Consider the following 20,615-nt stretch of genomic DNA (forward strand, 5'->3'; position numbering starts at 1 on the left):
ATTCTACTAACAGTAAGTAACTTTGCAATTACATGTCAACTAGCAGTCATTAGTAGACTGTCTGCTTAATATCTGCTAACACTTTATTTTGATGGGTCCACAACATACAACATACTGACTATGAGAAACTTTGCAAGTATACGTCAACTTATTCTACTAACCCTAAACCTACGCCAACAGTCTACACTGCGAGTTAGTAGATATGTAGTTGCAAATTAATGACAAGTAGTTGACATGTAGTTACAAAGTTACTTATAGTTAGTAGAATGTCTAAAGTGGACTATCGAAATAAAGTGTAACCAAATAATTTAATCTTTTTTTACTTGACAAGCAAAAACAGGTCAAAATCTCTAGTCTAAAGGAATATATATATATATATATAGATGAGAAGAACGGAACACACAGACTTACAGGATTCAATAGTGGTGCCGAGTATTCGGCTGACAGGTGAGCTGAACCCTGACGAGGCCACCGCATTGACTGTCACAGTGTATGATGTTCCAGGGGTTACACTGGACACTTGAGCCTATAACACAGAATAAACACAATACCTATACAAGTTACACATCTACAACCAATGTAACATGGTGAGAGATAAGTCCTTTGTTGTTTAAGTCATGAAACATTTTAAAAGGCATAATTCCATACATTTTTCTATAACAACTTTATGTATTAGATCATATGAAATGGCACTGTATTGGTTTGCACTTTATTTTTTTTGTTAAATATTTAAATGTCACATTTTGAGGTGATAATGACAATTTCATAGAAGATTCATTGGTGTTAAAGCTTCATTTGTGAAAAAAATATAAAGTCTGGAAAAAACGACAAGTCTGATTAGCAATAATGTGCAACTGTAAATAAATATTTACAATAAGCTTTTTTATTATTATTTAGTCATTTAGCAGACGCTTTTATCCAAAGCGACTTACAAATGAGGACAACAGAAGCAATCGATTGTAGTATTAAAACAACTAAAAACAGATCTAAAGCTAAAACTTTATAAATACTACCTATACACATTTTAAAAATAAAGAAATTAAATAAAAATGACAAATGCATACAACAAAATTTCAAAACTTAACATTTAAATGAAAAAATAAATAAAAAGCTAAAAACAATTCAAAATATTAAAGAACAAAAGGTATAAGATTCTAACATAACACATAATAATACATAATATATATGTATATGTATCACTTTTGATTTCTCCTCTTTTCTACTACTTGTTTCACATCTGTTTCAGTTCTTATAACCATTTCTTACTATGTGTAAGTAAGTTGTAGTTTTTAGCATGTGTGTTTGGCTCAGTGTTATTTCTTAGGATTACTGATAAACTATACTGTGATTTGTATTTGTTATCTATTTTAATTTTAGTTAAATAATGTCTGAATTTATTATGTCTGTACAGGTCTTTTATTAAGTTTTATGAAATTATATGTAACAGTATATCTGTTTCTGTTCCAGGTGACACAATGAAGACGAGGGCATGGATGCTGACATTGGACGGTCAATTTGAAGTATGCTGAAGATGCTTCTTGCGCTCTGGAATTTACCAAAGGTAATTTCTACATAACATTGTACTTGAGGGCTTGTTTTCTATTTGGTGGGTTAAACAAGGAATCTTTGGATGTGTTGGGATTTTGCGAGCCGCACAGGACCACAGCAGCCAAGTGGTCTCCCTTCTCCCCCTCAAACAAGTGGTGTGGAGACCAAACAAGCTGTGCTGGAGACCAGAGAGGAAGCTGTTTTTAAAAGGATGCTCCATCCTCTGCAAACAGTACACATAAGGTGATGTACACAGTTGTGTGCAAATGCTCTGACTGGATAAATCACACACTTTTTATGATAGGATATAATAAATCTATAAAAAATTAATAGGTGGCATCTCAAATATTGATTACAATATTCCATTTTAATTCTAAAAGCAATTCTAAATGGCACACAACTCTGCTAATCTTAAGAATTTAATTTGGTACTTGATTAGTATTTATATGCATGTCATGTAGCACAAAACCCATGCTAAACATATATGCAATTGACCAGTATGATAAAATCTTATGTTTTGTTGTTATGTGTTTTGTGTTGTTTTGCACCTTAAATGTGAATAAAAAAATAAAAATAAAGTTGTTTTCAAGAAATAATTGAAAAAAAGCTTATTGAATGGAGTAGAAATTTTTCAAATATAGTCAGTAAAGGCTCATTTTCAGTGCATGACAATGTTTGCTGAGTCACGTCTCTTCTAAGAAGACTGAAGCATAATATACTATACAATAAAACTCAAAATGTCAGCACAAGATAATCAAAAAACTACAATTCGAATGTGATCGGATATATGAATGTGATTCTAATAGCACTGACTATGCCTGACCGAAGACAATGACTCCCATTAATCAAACACGTCGCAATATTCCCTCAAAATACCATCATGCATCAAACTGCCTTCAAAAACATCTAGATAAATTGCACCTCAGACACTAACACACACACACACTTTTTGCAAACGTATCTTCTGGATTTAGCATGCACTTCAAAGGATATGGATTATTGGCAATATAGTTTCACAAGAAATCATTTGTTCATAAATATCATGTAACAAAAGCATCTCATGTCATTTTCTGTCACGTTCACAAACACAAGGTTTGTTGAGTAATGCAACAGCGGCAGGCTAAATTACCGAATGTGATGTCACAGTCACACCACTTGTTCCAGAAAGACAATAGCCTTATCAGATCTGAGGATAAAATAGCCTGACAACAGCAGTAAAACAAGATAAGACTGCAAAACCTAATTCATGCTAACATGCATTACACAACCGGTATGTATGCATAAGCTACACTTCTATGAATGTCACTGCAAAATATAAACCATATTTTATACAGAGAAAAATACCAAGAGCTTCTCAGAACTAATTTCACTCTTCTGAGCCATTTTTCACCCCAAAATCTCAAAGAAATTTACTTTCAAGTTCACACAGGTGTACCGTAAATGGAAAATAATGCTGAAAATTAGCAGAAAGCATCTAAATTTAAAAATAAATTTTGATTGGTGATGGCAACTTTTATGAATGCTCTACAAATGAATACCTCAGAGAATAAAATGTCAAATGGCAATGCTTTCCAAACACACAGACCTGCACAAACCAGTCAATACACAGTGATATTTATCACACACTCAAGTCTTTGTTTATGTGCCAGTATTGTCGTGTCCCTTCATTCTAAGAAACGCAAGCCAGTTCAAAAATTCCTCTAAGGTCGTGTGGCGTCTCACCATCTCACCAGCTCACACCTGTGTCTCTAACAGAACACAGTCTGTGTGTTTTAGGGGAAGAAATCAATCTCGCAGGGTTGCAGAAAATCTTGCAGAAAATTACTAAATTGTCACCCTTCAAGTTCCTGAGTAGGAATTTTCATTTGAAATCATTTATTTCATGTCATTTAAATTAATTTGAATTTCATTTGAAACACCCCAGAAGATATTCAACTGGAATGACAGCATGACAAAAAAATAGAAAGAATTAAATTAAATTAAATTAAATTAAATTAAATTAAATTAAATTAAATTAAATTAAATTAAATTAAATTAAATTAAATTAAATTAATTAAATTAAAAATTCTCCATTTTGAAGACTTTGGGGTAAATTACATTCTGGGAAATAAGTCTCTTTTTTATGTTAATATAAGTTCGATTTAGTAAACAATCAAATATACATCAGAAAAGTCTACAGGTGGCATTTGATTGATTGCAACCATCAATTTTAATTTATTTCTTTAAACAATTCTGTTTACTACACTGAAAAAAACTAGAATTTACTTTGAAACAAATTTAACTAAAAAATGCTAGTACATTTCACAAATAATTACAAAGAAATGACAAGTAACACACTGAATTAAATCTTAAATTTTGAGGTTAGAATAGCTAAAATAGTATTTTCTTGTAAAATGTACTCCAGTAATTATTGTTTTATTTAAAAGTTAAATATTTTTTACAACATACATCATCTCAAATTCAATTTCGATACAATTCTATTGAAATTGAATTTAAAATGATGTGTTATAATTTGTTTTTTTTTGAAGTTCTAAATAATTCGATTTCAATACAATTGTGAATGCCACAACTTAACTATTTAATTTGGTCCATAGTTAAAAAGCCTGCGTAATGCACATCATGTAATGCAAGACCCATGCAATGCAAATATATATAATAAAATATAATAATCAACCTACCTGAACATTACAGAGGCCCGCATACAGGATAACCAGCAGGGGCAGACAGGATGGCATGATGGCCTCTCACTAAGAGAGAGCTGCTGGATGGGTGAACGGGCTAACTAATCGGTGGTATGTGAGTGATCAGAAACAAACTAGTCCCTCAACCACTGTTAAACCTATTATTAATGGTCTTCTCTCTCTCTTTCACTCTCTCCCTTGTTCTCCAACCTTCTTCCACACACTCCGCCCAGCTGACACAGATACTCTTCTACCTGACACCTGGCATACGGCTGCGGGAGAGCAGTGACTCAGGGTGTGTGTGCACCTGGACGCTGCTGTCTGCTGTGGTGGTGATGTTGATATTGCTGTGGTCAGGACGCAGTTGAACCATGTATTTCTTGAACCATGTAATCCATGTAGAGTGAGAAAGCACAAGGTGACACGTTTATCACTCACAACCCTTCAGGACTGGCAGGGACTGAAACACGCAGATTTTGGTTTTTCACTATAAAAAACATACAAATGCTTGCATACAGTATAACAGTTTGGTTTAGTGTCACTCAATCAATCAACCAAACATTACTTATATAGCACCTTTTAAACAAAATTAGTGCAATTCAAAGTGCTTTACAATTGTAAACAAGCAATTGACACACAATACAAGCAATGCAAATAAAACAGTAAACGTTAGAATAGAACAAAGTAAAAATGATCAACATATATATATATATATGTATATATACTGTATGTGTATATACAGTATTTTTTCATCGTCTGTTTGATTACGTCCTTAACTGATTTTTACAGTACATTTTTACCATATGTACATCAACTTGACAGTCACCACCAATGATAAGCTACTACTAAATATATTGTAGAAACTTAATTTCCTGTAAACCTGCTGGCCCTGGAATAAAAAAATAGTTGAAAAAAACAACAACAGAAAAACATCAAGAATGACCTTAATTGTTAATATGTGTTTGTGTATTGTATTTCTCATCTGCATTTATTAATGATACCAAAACTAGAAAGGATCACTAAAAACAGAATCAAGGGCAACTGCTTCAGAAATATTGACTGGGAGATTCTTACTAGTAGAGATGTTTTGGGATGTGGTCTGGCTGAAATCTGATCCCAGGAAGGACTGGATTTCAAACCTGTAATCACTTCCTGGGGTCAGATCATGAATCCTGACACTGTTGCCATGGAGATCAACCTGGTGCTGAAGAGGGAGGTCACCCTCAAAGCCATATTGAAGCTAAAGAGGATTGAATGAGAAGAAAGCAACATAAATAAAATAAGCAAGAATGCATTTAATTGACCAGAAGTGACAGCAAAGACATTAATGTTACAAACAATTTCTTTTTCAAATACTGTTTGGAATTTTCTATTCATAAAAGAATCCTGAAATAAAGTATAATGCTTTGCACAAAAATATGAAGCAGCATGACTGTTTTCAACAATGATAATAAGAAATTATCATTCTCGAGAAGCAAATCAGCATGTTAGAATGATTTCTGAAGGATCATGTGACACTGAAGACTGGAGTAATGATGCTGAAAATTCAGCTTAGCATCACAGAAATATATTATATTTTAAAATATATTCAAATAGAAAATAGTTTTTATTATTGCAATAATATTTTGCAATATTTCTGTTTTTACTGTATTTTTTTTAACATCCTTGCTGAGCATAAGAGTTGTCTTTCCAAAACAATTAATAGATAGTCAATAAAGTTCTGAGATGATGGCAAGGACAATCTAGAATAGGAGTGACAACGGAAGTGGAAAGATCATTACCACAGCCCTTGGAAAAGTCACTTTGGCCCATGTTATTCCAGGGGACTTTACATTGCACAAAAAGCATCTTTACATCATTCACTCAAACCTTCCTTCTGTTTGTAAGGTATAATGAAGGATTGGCGCTCATGTATTATGAGAAAGGCAGAAACCTGAGCACACAGGGGTGTTGCTAGGCTACATTTCAGCTGAGACGGTCAGTATGAAAGTTTTAACAGGTGTACAAAGGCCCTGATACTAGTCTAGTCATGCTTACAATACACACAAATTTATAATAACTCATTTCACATAACCACTTCAATTAATTTCTATTCAACTGCTAAATCAAGTAAACAAACAAGCAAAAATCTAATGTTTAATATGCAATGACCAAAATCCCTTCAGTATGTGGATCTCAATGCTGATTGGATAAACAAAAAGTCACCCTACCCTGTAACCATCCAATTTGCTGGGGGTGAGTCCACATCACATACATGCTGCTCACTTCCTGTTCAATGAAAGTGAGGTCGTCAGGAGGTTCTGGAACTGAAGTACAAAACTGAAGTACTCACCAGTTACAAGTCACCATCCCCCAGCACTCTGGAGAATCAACACCTGGCAGACGACTTGAACAACTTTTATTGTCATTTTGAAAGATCACCCCACACCCGCCCTGAACACCTCTCCACACAACCATTCACACCTCCAGCAAGCCCTCTCTCCCTCACACCTACGATTCAAATCAGCGAAGAAGATGTGTGCCAGGTCTTCAGGAAGAACAAAAGAAGGAAAGCACCAGGCCCAGACGGTGTGTCACCAGCCTGCCTAAAAACCTGTGCTGACCAGCTGGCCCCCATCTTCACAAAGATCTTCAACAGATCACTGGAGCTATGTGAAGTCCCCTCATGCTTCAAACACTCCACCATCATCCCCGTCCCAAAGAAACCCAAAATTACTGGACTTAATGACTACAGACCTGTGGCCCTAACGTCTGTAGCCATGAAGTCATTTGAAAGACTGGTTTTGGCTTATCTGAAGCTTATCACCATCATCACGGAAACCCTTCAAAATAAACTAACCCAGCTCTTCGTCCCCACCTCCGTCTGCCAGTGGATCAACAGCTTCCTGACAGACAGACAGCAGTTAGTAAAGCTTGGTAAATTCACATCCAGCACTCGTACCATCAGCACCGGAGCTCCTCAGGGCTGCGTTCTCTCCCCACTGCTCTTCTCCCTCTACACCGACGACTGCACCTCTAAAGACCCCTCTATCAAGCTCCTGAAGTTCGCAGATGACACCACACTGATCGGCCTCATCCAGGACGGTGACGAATCTGCTTACAGACAGGAGGTTAAGGAGCTGGCTGTCTGGTGCAGTCTTAACAACCTGGAGCTTAACACGCTCAAAACTGTGGAGATGATAGTGGACTTCAGGAGAAACCCCCCTGCTCTGCCCCCCCACTCACATCATGAACAGCACCGTGACTGCAGTGGTGTCATTCAGATTCCTGGGCACCACCATCTCTCAGGACCCGAAGTGGGATATTCAAATAGACTCCATTGTCAGAAAGGCCCAGCAGAGGCTGTACTTTCTTCGCCAGCTGAGGAAGTTCAACCTGCCACAGGAGCTGCTGAAACAGTTCTACTCTGCCATCATTGAATCCATCCTCTGCACTTCAATAACTGTCTGATTCGGCTGAGCTACCAAATCTGACCTCAGAAGACTACAGAGGGTAGTCCGGACTGCTGAGCAAATCATTGGTACAACCCTCCCCACTCTCCAAGAACTGTAATTATCCAGAGTGAGCAAAAGGGCTGGTAAAATCACTCTGGACCCCTCACATCCAGCACACTCCCTCTTTGAACTGTTACCGTCTGGTCGACGTAGTACGTTGTACGACAGAAGTCCTGTCAGCGACAGCCAGTTTAGGTTTACTTTTCTTTTTGTTTTCATTTGAAAAGCTTATTGTCTTTGCTGTTTACCTCACATTATGCTATAGAGGCTTTCCTTATTTTTTATATTATTTATTTGATTCCTCAGTGTTTGCTAAACATTCTGTAATTTAGGCTATTAGTCGGTAAATAATACAGCATGTGATGTGTCCTATGCCTCGTCTTATTCCTTTTGGTTAATAAATGTTATGTAAGCTTGTCATTGTAACCTACTGTTTTATTGTTGTTGTGCTTTTTAATTAAGAATAACAACGAATCCATCTTTTGTTTTAGTCAACAAGCAAAACAGACAATTGTCTTTTCTTGTAAAATGTGACACCAAGATTGCGAATTTGAAAGTGAAAGTGAAAGCGCACAAAAAAAGGAATTCCTGTTCACAAAATTAAATCCCAAATAATATAGGCTACTGATAAAAAAAACGGGTTGAATGTTGAACACTTTCGTTACCATATAACTATAATATAAACTATGATAAAAGTACATCAGCATGCATTGATTAATCAAATGTAGCAAAAAAAAATTAAAAATGCAACCAAATTATGTGCTTGTGCGACAAACTGAGAACGTTAGTCTCAAAAGTGTGACCAGTGGGAAGAATGAGTCTAGACCCCTTTATGGGTAAATAAATCCACACAAACCAGCAGATTAAATAAGTCATTTGAAAACAGAGTGAGTGATTCAGCTGGAGCGCGTCTTCCCTCTCTCTCTCTCTCTCTCTCTCAAAGCAGCTTCACATCAGCATCTGTCTGCAATACCAGCTGCTGCACGCTGTCGCTGATCCAAGACTTGCGCTGGCATTTCAGGACAGATGTCAAAATTGTCACTTGCTTAATCGGGTCATTGTTGCATCCTCACAAAAATGTATAATTTCTTTTTAAGCCAATCGGTACTGGCGTGCTCCAGAGGCTGTTTCAAGGCTGAGCGTTCACAGTCACATCAAAAGCCGCCTAGCCAGTATCATATTGAGTTATTTTTCGTAGTTTGTTGTTGAGTTTAAGTGGCCAAATACACATAAAATTACGCAAAAATGGCAGTCCTGGCCAGTACCCAGGTTTTTTCTTAAGTAAATGTGAACAGCTGAGAAAGAAAACGCATGTGTAATAGGCTATGGATCCGTGCATTATGTCTTGTGAGAGCAGAGCAGTTCACATGTCACGTCTTTTGCGTGCTCAGGTTCTTTATTTCAAATGTAGATGTGCCGCAAGTGCGGTCATTATAGATTTTTCATATTATGCACATTATAGGTCAGCACAAACGTCTTTCAATGGCACGTGAGGAGGGGGATCCGACAAAATGAGGTGCCGGATTCGATTTCGGAGGTGCCGGATCCGGCTTGTTCCGGCACAAATTAAGCCCTGCATATTTCACAGGAAACCCAACCCCACAATGCACTGCAATAAGCTCAGTGGGGGAAAAAAATCATGCAAGGATGCATTTAATTGACAAAGTGATAGTTTACTTCAAATACATGCTGTTTGTTAATATTAAGGGGCACAACTGTTTTCATGACTGATAATAATAAAAAATGTTATTAAAGACTGGAGAAATGATGCTTGAAAAATATATAAAAGATACAGTGGGGAAAAAAATTATTTGATCACCTGCTGATTTTGTACATTTGCCCAATGACAAAGAAATGATCATTCTATAATTTTAATGGTAGGTTTATTTGAACAGTGAGAGACAGAATGACTACAAAAAATCCAGAAAAACGCATTTCAAAAAAGTTATAAATTGATTTGCATTTTACTGAGTGAAATAAGAATATGACCCCTTTGCAAAACATGACTTTAGTACTTGTTGGCAATCACAGAGGTCAGACGTTTCTTAGTTGGCCACCAGGTTTGCACACATCTCAGGAGGGATTTTGTCCCACTCCTCTTTGCAGATCCTCTCCAAATCATTAAGGTTTCGAGGCTGATGTTTGGCAACTCGAACCTTCAGCTCCCTCCACAGATTTTCTATGGGATTAAGGTCTGGAGACTGGCTAGGCCACTCCAGGACCTTAATGTGCTTCTTCTTGAGCCTCTCCTTTGTTGCCTTGGCCGTGTGTTTTGGGTCATTGTCATGCTGGAATACCCATCCACGACCCATTTTCAATGCCCTGGCCCTGACGGTACATGGCCCCGTCCATTGTCCCTTTGATGCGGTGCAGTTGTCCTGTCCCCTTAACAGAAAAACATCCCTAAAGTATAATGTTTGGGGATGGTGTTCTTGGGGTCATAGGCAGCATTTCAGGATTTCAGTTCTTCACGGCGTAGTGTGTTGCCAATTGTTTTCTTGGTGACTATGGTCCCAGCTGCCTTGAGATCATTGACAAGATCCTCCCGTGTAGTTCTGGGCTGATTCCTCACCGTTCTCATGAACATTGAAACTCCACGAGGTGAGATCTTGCATGGAGCCCCAGACCGAGGGAGACTGACAGTTATTTTGTGTTTCTTCCATTTGTGAATAATCACACCAGCTGTTGTCACCTTCTCACCAAGCTGCTTGTCGATGGTCTTGTAGCCCATTCCAGCCTTGTGTAGGTCTACAATCTTGTCCCTGACATCCTTGGACAGCTCTTTGGTCTTGGCCATGGTGGAAAGTTTGGAATCTGATTGATTGATTGCTTCTGTGGACAGGTGTCTTTTATACAGGTAACAAACTGAGATTATGAGCAATCCCTTTAAGAGAATGCTCCTAATCTCAGCACTTTACCTGTATAAAAGACACCTGGGAGCCAGAAATCTTGCTGATTTATAGGGGATCAAATACTTATTTCACTCAGTAAAATGCAAATCAATTTATAACTTTTTTGAAATGCATTTTTCTGGATTTTTTTGTAGTCATTCTGTCTCTCACTGTTCAAATAAACCTACCATTAAAATTATAGACTGAGCAGATAACTGATCTAAATCCGCACCTGTCATCAGACGCACTTTGACTGGTATGCAGGATAAAGGTTGAGTTTCGGACGGACGGGATGAATGAGTCAGAGACCCCCCAGCCGGCCCTCCAGCGCACGCTGAGAGACGCTGATGTCCTCTGCACTGGCAGCAAGGTGACCGGACTGGGAGCTACAAAAACACTCAAGGCAATTAAACACAAAGTTATCGTTTAAAAGTTATAACAGATTCCTATGGTCATGAAACACACAAAAAAAATTATTTCCAGAAATTACATAGAAATGTATTCATTCTATTCTATTTCAGTAACAAGTAAAAAAAGAAGTTTAAAAAATGGGTTAAGATTATTTAATATTTTGAAAGAAGTCTCTTATGCTCACCAAGGCTGTGCTTATTTGAGCAAAAAGATAACAGTATAACAGTGATAACAGTAATACTGTGAAATATTATTATAATTTAAAATAGCTGTTTTCTATTTGAATATATTTTAAAATGTAATTTATTCTTGTGATGCAAAGCTGAATTTTCAGCATCATTACTCCAGTCTTCAGTGTCACATGATCCTTCAGAAATCTTTCTAATATGCTGATTTATTGCTCAAGAAACATATTATCATGTTGAAAACAGCTGTGATGCTTTAACATTTTTGTGGAAATGGTGATATTTTTCTTTTCAGGATTTTTTGATGAATAGAAAGTTCAAAAGAACAGAATTGATTTGAAGTAGAATTATTTAAATGTTTTAATTATTGTCAATTTAGATCAATTTAATAGATCCTCTGTAAATAAAAGTAATACTAAACTAAACTAAACTAAACTAATCTCACTGACCCCAAACTCTTGAATGGCAGCATAAGTAGTTGAGCTTGTGTGAATGTATGTGTACCAGCTCTTATGGTGATAATCACAGCCAGACTGTCTCTGAAAAACTCCTTCTCGGTTCGGACTGAAAATTTGCATAGCTTTCCTGCAATCACATCTTTAAAAATTGCTCTCGTGTTGACTACCTTCTGCACCTACAAAGACACAAACAACAAAGTAGCAAACAAACAATTTTCCCCTTCTTTGAGTATCTATTATTTAAGGACAACATAAAATATTGACTTAAAAATCTTTTGTGCACAGTTTCACTGCAGTTTCATAAAAATTTATGTTGGTGATCCCATTGATGGTGGAATGGGGTCAGAAAATGGATTTCTTTCATCAAATGTTATCATTTACATTTACATTTATTCATTTAGCTGACGCTTTTATCCAAAGCGACTTACAATTGCTATATATGTCAGAGGTCGCACGCCTCTGGAGCAACTAGGGGGTTAAGTGTCTTGCTCAGGGACACATTGGTGTCTCACAGTGGATTCGAACCCGGGTCTCTCACACCAAAGGCATGTGTCTTATCCACTGCGCCATCACCATCCTTATCATTTACTGTATAGTATGTAAAAGAATAAACACAGACATCATACACAGGATGTGTACTCACGCACAGGATCGTACCATGACAGTATCAGTGCAGTTCATACACAGCGCCTCATAATGGTGGCCGCCCCCCTCAGCCCCATCCCACAGGATCTCTATAGAGCTGTCAGTCACAACACCAGTACGCACATGAGTGGGAGGAGCCAAACCTGTCAATAAATAAACAAATTTATTAACAAATTTTGTTAGAATAGATGAGAAAATGTAATTTATTTAATTTAATTTTTTTTTTTTTTAGACTGGAGTAATTATGCTGAATTTTCATGATGATTCCTTCAGTCTTCATTGTCACATGATCCTTCAGCTATCATTCTAATATGCTGATTTGGTGCTCAAGAAACATTTATTGTAATTTTTTTAATAGATTCTTGAATAGAAAGTTCAAAAGAACAGCACTTGTTTGAAACAGAAGTTATATGAAACATTATAAATGCCTTTACTGTCACTTTTGATAAATTTAATGCATATTTGCTAAATAAAAATATTAAATCTTACCCCAAATCTTTGAATGTAGTGTTTACACGAAAATATTAAGCAGAAGGATAATATGACTAATGATGCTGAAAATTCAGCTTTGCATTACAGGAATAAATTGCATTTTAAAATATATCCAAATACTAAATAGTTCCTTCAAACTGTGATAATATTTCATGCAGACTTGGTAAGTATGAGAGATATTTTTCAAAAACCTTCCAAAATATTTCAAACTATTGACTAGTATTGTACTTTTTCCTCAATAAGAGTAAAAGGTTCTTAAATGTTTTCTCACAGGTCCTCACAGGTGGCAGAGCAAAGCCTTCGCTGCTCGTGTTTCTGCTGGTCACAAACACATTAAAGTCATACTGTGTTCCTGGACTCATGTTGTCAAGTAACAGTTTGGTGCTGTCTTTGGACACTGGTATCCAGGATCGATTATTCTGGTAAGTAATGACATCATAAACGCTGTTTCTGGGCATCTGCACAAAGAGCTTCACAGAGTGTGTGCCAACTTTGTATGGGACAGCTATCTGGATGCTATCAGGTTCTGAAAGAAGAATCAAAAATACTTTTTGTAAACTGAAAAAAAAAAAACCATTGTGGAGGAAATGGAAGATAAAAACAGAAATGAAACATACTTAGAGTCTGTTGTGTGGTTGTCACTACACTCATGTTTCTGCCCTTCACTGCAGCCACTCCCACTTCATATGTCCCACCTGATTTGAGCTGTGTAAGAGAGATGCAGGCAGAGCCATTTACACAGAATTCTCTAGTTTGAGCCTGATTTGTTTGTGGGTGGAGCTGGATGTAATATTCATCAACTTTCTCGTCCAGTGAAGGCCACCAGCACACAGTCATGTTCTCCAAACCCACAGTATCAACTGAGACCCTGCGTGGAGGACTAACCTCTGAAACACACACATCAACACGCAAAACATCTATGTGGATCTCAATAGAATTCCCCATGTATGAGTGATTGTATGTTTGTTTGTTAGACTAGTTTGCATTAGTGTTTAGTTAATGAAAGTTGTGTGAAAGTTAGTTTATGTGCTCTTATCATTTTTTTTAGTTCTTGATTTTTGTACTTTATATTAATTTAGCTTTATTTTATTTCAGTTTTAGTAATTTTAGTACTTAAGTTGCAAAGGCAACATGTTGAGGAACATGTCCTGCTTGTGTAAATCAAATCCCCTTATCGCAGTGAGAGTAACTACACTCGGTATCCCTGTCCTTCACTCACACTCTTCTTGACAAATATAGGGGAGCTGCAGGTAACACAGGAAAGCAGTGAAGAAGTATCCCGCTCCGGTCGCATTCTTCTGCATCGCAGCACAGCCTGTTTGATTGGGTGCAAGCGATGATGTCATTTCAATATTTAAGTTGTAGGTAGAGCCATCAGACCAGTGGAAATCACCTTCTGTCTGTGTATATTATAAACACAGGATGAATGAAAAATTCTAGCATAGCACATATTATTTTTAAAAGTTTCCGTATGCAAAAAAAAAAAAGTGTGCAATAGTCTCCATAGTGTCCATGTGCGCTTGCCATATACCGCACGGTCATTTAAAGCTGTCCACAGCAGCAGAAGATGGTTATAGGATTCCAAGAAGGATATGATAGATAGAAACTCTGCATCTGTCTTTATGTTGGCCAGATGTGACCCTGGGGTTGATCTTTCACACGCTTGCTTCGCTCCAGACCATGACATAAACCCTGGGTTCACCATATAACAGCTCCATCCCACAGCAAGCCAGCCAACGGGACACTGACCTGCAGGAGGAAGTTACAACATCAGTGTTTGGGTGTCTTTACAGGTTTTTCTACTATTTACATACTTTTTCATCTTCTTGAAATGTTTGCTTTTCCAAATCAGTATGATTGACACTTTCATACAACAAAAGCGAATGGTGATTTATTTAATCAAATATAACATTATATGGTCTGGTACAGTATTATAAAATCATAAATCATATTCATAATGACCATGAAAGTAGTCCATATAATTTTTAAATTAATATTTTGATTTAGCTTTAATTTATCATATTTTCATTTTAATTTTAGTTTGTTTTAATAATGTTATGTGCTTTTGTCAATTTTTACATGAATACATTTAACAAAATCTGTTTGTAAATATATATTTACCTTTAATTAAAATGTATTTCAATATTTAAATTGTTTTTAATTTATTTGTTGTTACCAAGGCAACATTTCATGTTTTTCATCTAATATTTATAGTCTATTTTATTTCAACTTGAATTCTATTTTTTTTTTGTTTTTTTAAGTTTTAGTTTTAGACACTGTCAGTCTTTGGGCCCTATTTTAACGATCTAAGTGCATGGTCTAAAGCGCACGGCGCAAGTGCACTCAGGGCCTTTTGCTAGTGCACTTGCAATGTGAAAAAGGTCGGCGCGCCTGGGCACATCGTCTAAGCGGGTTGTCCCTATTCTCTTAATGAGTAATGGGTGTATTTTGGGCGTAACGTGCAATAAACCAGTCAGAGTCTCATCTCCCACACCCTTTAAGAGCAAGTTGTGCTCGCGCCATTTAAGGCGCACAGACTGAACTCGTCTCCAGAGAGCAAACGGATCTGCTCATGCGTGAGCAAATAGGTAGGCTAATTCTGATACACGCAATGACTATCCATTATGACATGTATGACATTTTTATATTTATGTAGCCTACACAATAATATTCTTTTACACTGTAATCCTTTAATTTTTAATATTTGGCATGTCTGTGTGCTGTTGCGCGTCCCTATGTGTAATAAGCAAAGTAAACGCGTGTTGTGAACCAGCCCAGAGGCGTATTTTCTACTAACGCGCTCTTTAAATGACAAAAAAATTGCACCATTGATTTTAGACCAGGGCTGCGTTCAGCCCCGAGAAAACGGTGCAAAACGTTTATTAAACGGAAACGGTGATGCGTCGAACACCCTCTTCTGATGACGTATTTGTTGCAACTATGGCAGCTGAGAAGGCCACTCTGTGTTCTTTTTGAAGAATTTTCAGAGCCTGATACAAGCCTGGTATAAATAATTTTTTAATACTGCAAAATACACTCGATGTTACAGTCACCGCCCTTGAATAAAAGAATAAAAAGTCACTGCCGTCCAGAATAAAAGAGAACATCCCAATCGAGTGAAGGGATTTGTTAATTATTGTGATCCAACATTTGCCTCGCATTTCAGGATGAAAATAAATTTCAGGTGAAGGATAATCCACTTCTTACCTCCGAGACTGTGTTATGATCTATATGACCTTATTATTTTTATTGTGAGTATTAGGCTTATCATTATTGCTGATCACTGTTGTTGTGCTATGATATTGTAATATTTACCATTATATAATCAGAGAAGAATAGAAAAGTTTATGAAAGTGTCACTCCACAATACAATAGCAAAATATATAATTATGTATAGTATTTTTGTTACATTAATTAGTATCTAGCACACCTTCCTGAGGAAAGGATATGGACCAGAAGACATTGATATTACTACATATTTAGACAGACTTAAGGAAGTTCCAGATCTATACTTGTGCTCTTATTATTTCAGTTATTTTGCCTTTAATGTAAATAAACATGTGCAAATAATATACTTTGTTCTTGTGAATTTATTTTGATGTTAATTACATTTACTTACAGATTCATCATCATCATGTTGATATGCTACTATAAAACTCTTACGACAAACATGTCTTCTAATATCTTCAATTGTTGCACATACCGAGCTGCAGCGGACACATATTAAATGACTTCACTTGAAACACTTGCGCCGCATTGCACCGGGTGTATGATAGGGCCCCTAGTCTTTATTGTGATATGTAGTATTATATTGTCTCAAAATGACCAATAAGCACCATAAAAGCAGTCCATACAACTTGTGCACTATATTCCAAGTCTTCTGTTTTCGTGTGAGAAACACTGGAAGAAAATTATTCACTAAAAATCTCAAATCTCTACAGTTTCATTCAAAGAAGTTATTGGACAATAAACAGTCATTTGCATCAGGCCCAATAAAAGCCTTTTTGGTTCTACTTAACAACTTTAGTTTTAAGACGTTTATCATTACATATTTAGCAGATGCTTTTATCCAAAGCAAATTACAATAGAGGAACATTGGCAATTCATTCACAACACTATTCATGGTGTGTGCACATGCACATACCTGTCTTTATGGCCAGCTTTTGGCTTTGTGTAACGTTATTTTGGAGATGTGGTACGAATGTTTTCTTTGCCACACTGAGATTGTAACGGCTGTAACCCCGTCACCTGGTGGAATGGCTGAAAATGGGACGCAATCCAACACTGCTCATCCAAACACACATCCAAGACATCTCCATCATCCAATGTAGGCCAGTTGAACACGGCAGTCGTGAATGAGACATTCATGCGTAAAGAGGATGTCACGAGAGGAGCTAAAACCAACAGAGCAAAACAAGAGTATTAAAACACAGCCAAAACATGTTCATTTGTGTCATTGGAGCCTCTGTCTTCAGTGTTACCAAGGCGGAAAGTCCTGGCATCCAGCAGTTCTGTGTCATTGTATGATTGTAGACTGAATTCCAGCTTCTCAGAAACTTGTGGTGCTCTGAACTTCATCACACACTCGTCTTCACACACTGCAGTACTGCTCAGCACCTGACAAATGGGGAGAGACTCAATTAATCATGTGACCCTGGACAACAAAACCAGTCATATGGGTCAATTTTGTGAAATTGAGATGTATATATTGCATGAAATCTGAATAAAAAAAGCTTTCCATTGATGTATGGTCTGAGATACAACTATTTGAAAATATGGAATCTAAAGGGTGCAAAAAAATCTAAATAATGAGAAAATCACATTTAAAGTTGTCCAAATGAAGTTCTTAGCTATGCATATTACTATGTTCACAAACAGCTTCTGCATGTATTGCATTTCTGGATGCATTTGATGATTAAAAATAGAAAAGAGACTTATTCCAATGGTAAAAAGTATTATTGCCATATTAATTACATTATCGTTATTTGCCACTGTATTACTTTATCAGCCTAGATTTAGGCTGCATTTCCTAAAACAATGACCACTACATTAATAAAAAAACTACTGTATTTGGCTAATAATTAACATATTTCTGGCCTAGATGACATCAGCCGAAAAGGAAAGGCATTTCAGATGCACAGCAAGTTACTAGATTGTAATAAAAGATTGCAAAGACAAACATCTTCTCTTTGGAATACCATGCATTAATGAATAAAGGCACAGGAACATTTATTAAGAAAGCAATTTTGATTTCATGTTCAAGTTTTCTAAAGAACTATTCCCACTTCTAACACAAACAGGATGTCTTACGTAACTCTAACTCTCAGAAAGCCATATATCTTTTTCCTTCACAGCAATTTACAACACATGCATTTTCCTTAACTTGAAGATGATGCAATCTAATTAACAGTATGAATAAATTATTACCTGAAAGAAGTTCAGAAGTTGCCAAAACAATGCCAGAACTTGGAGCTCCATCCCATAATTCCAGTGTCCATAGACGACACCATATCCTTAAAGCAAAACACTACAGTCTTTAGCCTTGCAGCTTGCACTGTAATAATAGCCTACACTAATAGTATGGTCAGTCAAACTTCAGCAGCATCCTAAAACAGTCTTTGTGGTCATAAGAGCACTCCGCGGCATCTTAGAGCAAAAAATGTGGCTCAGTTCAGTTTACACAAAAAAATACCCCACATTCCTTGAGGAAACGCCTCCCCTGCCACTCCAGATGCCCATGCCAGCATCTTACAACACTACAAAACCCCACACTGGAGGATTCAACCACTCCTCCTCCCGAAAGCAGCTCTGCGTCTCATTCATTCAGATCAGACAGCCTCCCCAACCCATTTTTTGTTTTTCTTTCTTTTTGTGCCTAATTGGTATAAGTACAGATTTTCAAGACGTCAAAAGCCATGCAGGGTCGGTCGTGGAGTTGCGTTAAACGTTAAGATAATAAAACAGACACAAAAATCCCATACTACACTCCTACATGCATTACATCACCCGATGAGAATAAAACTCAAAACTATTTATATTAGCTGTCAAGAATAATTCATTAACACACATTATGTAATGTTTGGAATGAGTCAATACGAGTTGTATATACAGTACTACCCTTGAAAGCACTTGCTTTAGCAAATGTAAAAGCAAAAATGCGCAGCTCGCAGCTTTTTGTTAAAGAACATTTTACAGTGTAATTAAACAGGTGAAGCAAAACTTCTACATTTTCTCAATAATTCGTATCTGCTGTGTACTACTCTGTGGCTAATGGAATGGAATATTATAAAATAGCTTGGTAAATCAATTAAATGATTGATTTGCACAGTGGATATGGACAAATATGTTTTTTTGTATTTTTATTTTTTTATTTAAAAAAACAGTGACAATAACATGCAGGTTTATAGGTAGTTTGCTATATGCTAAGCATATTTAGGCTTATACAGTTTTAGTTCACTTGCAGCAGAAATCATGTTTTTGGCATTATGGCTATAGAATGAAAATTCAAGTTCATCACGTTATGTTTTTTTTAGAGACGGCTTAAACATAAACTGCACATTGGAAGTGTCACCACAACTAGTGAGTGATGGACGCACCTGTCAAGCAACAGTGTGGGATTTCTCTTTAAATATCAAATGCCTACTTAAAGGCCTGTTCACACAAAGGCTTAAAAATGGTTCTAAATTGAAAAGAATTGCACAACTCTACTATAACAATAACAGCACAGAAAAACAACATTGTTGGAATCACATGCAGAATGATGAATGATAAAAACTCTGACAGCCAATCAGAATCCATCCTGTTTTGAAGAGATTTAAGATGGCAGATGGCAAAACTGCAATACGTGCTTATAATAAACATAATGTTGAAACCGTGTGTTGGGTTGGACGCAAATATAGTTATCTTTATCCTAATCACTCTTGATGTGAACAGGGCTTAAGACTGGCTTGTTTATTTTCTCTGTAATTCATTAAAAAAAATGTGTTAGAAAAAGCACAAAGTTGCCATTTAAACAAAGCATTTAGTTAAAAGTAAAGATTTTAAAATGTATTTAAAATGTTAATGGAAAATAATGATTCTAATAATACTCTTCCCCATGTCATTTCATCATTTAACAACTGTTAATACTAAAATCTAAACAATACACCAATTAAACAGCAGTTTGTTGTTCTTGTTTGAATAAATGTTTGATTAACCTACTGTACTTACAGATAAATTATAGATAACAAATACAGTGATTGTGTTAGTAGTAGTTTGCAGTTTTACAGATACTGTCCTGTATATGCAGTCAGATTCGGGCCTGTCTGCGTCAAGCTAGTGCTCTCACTGAAATCTTAACTTTACTGCACACAGTCCGCATGGAATCAGTTCCACTGGCATGAGCAGTCCAATGGCTCCTGGTAGTAATAGTCCACCGTAGTGGCATTTCGAGTGCAGTACAGCTGAATGATGCGGTTTTGGAGGCCGTTCTCACGGCAGCACTTGCAGAAACGTGCATGACTGTTAATGTTGAAGTTGAAGATGGTGGCAGATGGACATTTTCCATCACATGAGTACACAGTCACCTGAAGAGAAAAATAAAGAGAGATGATGTTAACAGTAAACACTTCAGAGGATGAATTACACTCTATTCTACTGTATTTCATAGATAATACAGAACAGAATAGAGCATAATAGTGCTCGTAATGTTCATAGCGTTCTTTCACACTTACGGGTGCGTTACTTCTACAGTCATCTTTTCTGATGGTGGTCCTGATGGCGACTCTCTTACAGGTTTTACCATCTTCTTTGCCTACACACACACACACAC

General features: G+C 36.6%; 2 protein-coding genes across 2 annotated transcripts in view; both read right to left on the reverse strand.

The window, feature by feature from the left end:
• Positions 1 to 18,283, reverse strand: part of LOC306888703 (phosphatidylinositol phosphatase PTPRQ-like) — a gene marked incomplete at both ends in the record, with an annotated part of 60,404 nt that extends 42,121 nt beyond the window's left edge. The window contains 10 exons of the mRNA XM_079447116.1: positions 412 to 526; positions 1,714 to 1,771; positions 10,847 to 11,000; positions 11,715 to 11,844; positions 12,326 to 12,456; positions 13,077 to 13,331; positions 13,423 to 13,692; positions 17,005 to 17,199; positions 17,287 to 17,422; positions 18,233 to 18,283. Of these exons, the coding sequence (XP_079303242.1) occupies positions 412 to 526; positions 1,714 to 1,771; positions 10,847 to 11,000; positions 11,715 to 11,844; positions 12,326 to 12,456; positions 13,077 to 13,331; positions 13,423 to 13,692; positions 17,005 to 17,199; positions 17,287 to 17,422; positions 18,233 to 18,283 (1,495 nt within the window). The remainder of the gene's footprint in view (positions 1 to 411; positions 527 to 1,713; positions 1,772 to 10,846; positions 11,001 to 11,714; positions 11,845 to 12,325; positions 12,457 to 13,076; positions 13,332 to 13,422; positions 13,693 to 17,004; positions 17,200 to 17,286; positions 17,423 to 18,232) is intronic.
• An 895-nt stretch (positions 18,284 to 19,178) lies between these two features.
• The window catches only part of LOC306888705 (otogelin-like protein), a gene marked incomplete at its 5' end in the record, with an annotated part of 37,926 nt that continues 36,489 nt past the window's right edge, over positions 19,179 to 20,615 (reverse strand). The window contains 2 exons of the mRNA XM_079447118.1: positions 19,179 to 20,370; positions 20,518 to 20,597. Coding sequence (XP_079303244.1) covers positions 20,170 to 20,370; positions 20,518 to 20,597 — 281 coding nt within the window. The 3' untranslated portion in view covers positions 19,179 to 20,169. The remainder of the gene's footprint in view (positions 20,371 to 20,517; positions 20,598 to 20,615) is intronic.

Source organism: Barbus barbus (genome assembly GCF_936440315.1).
Source record: "Barbus barbus genome assembly, chromosome: 22".
NCBI classification, from domain to species: Eukaryota; Metazoa; Chordata; class Actinopteri; order Cypriniformes; family Cyprinidae; genus Barbus; species Barbus barbus.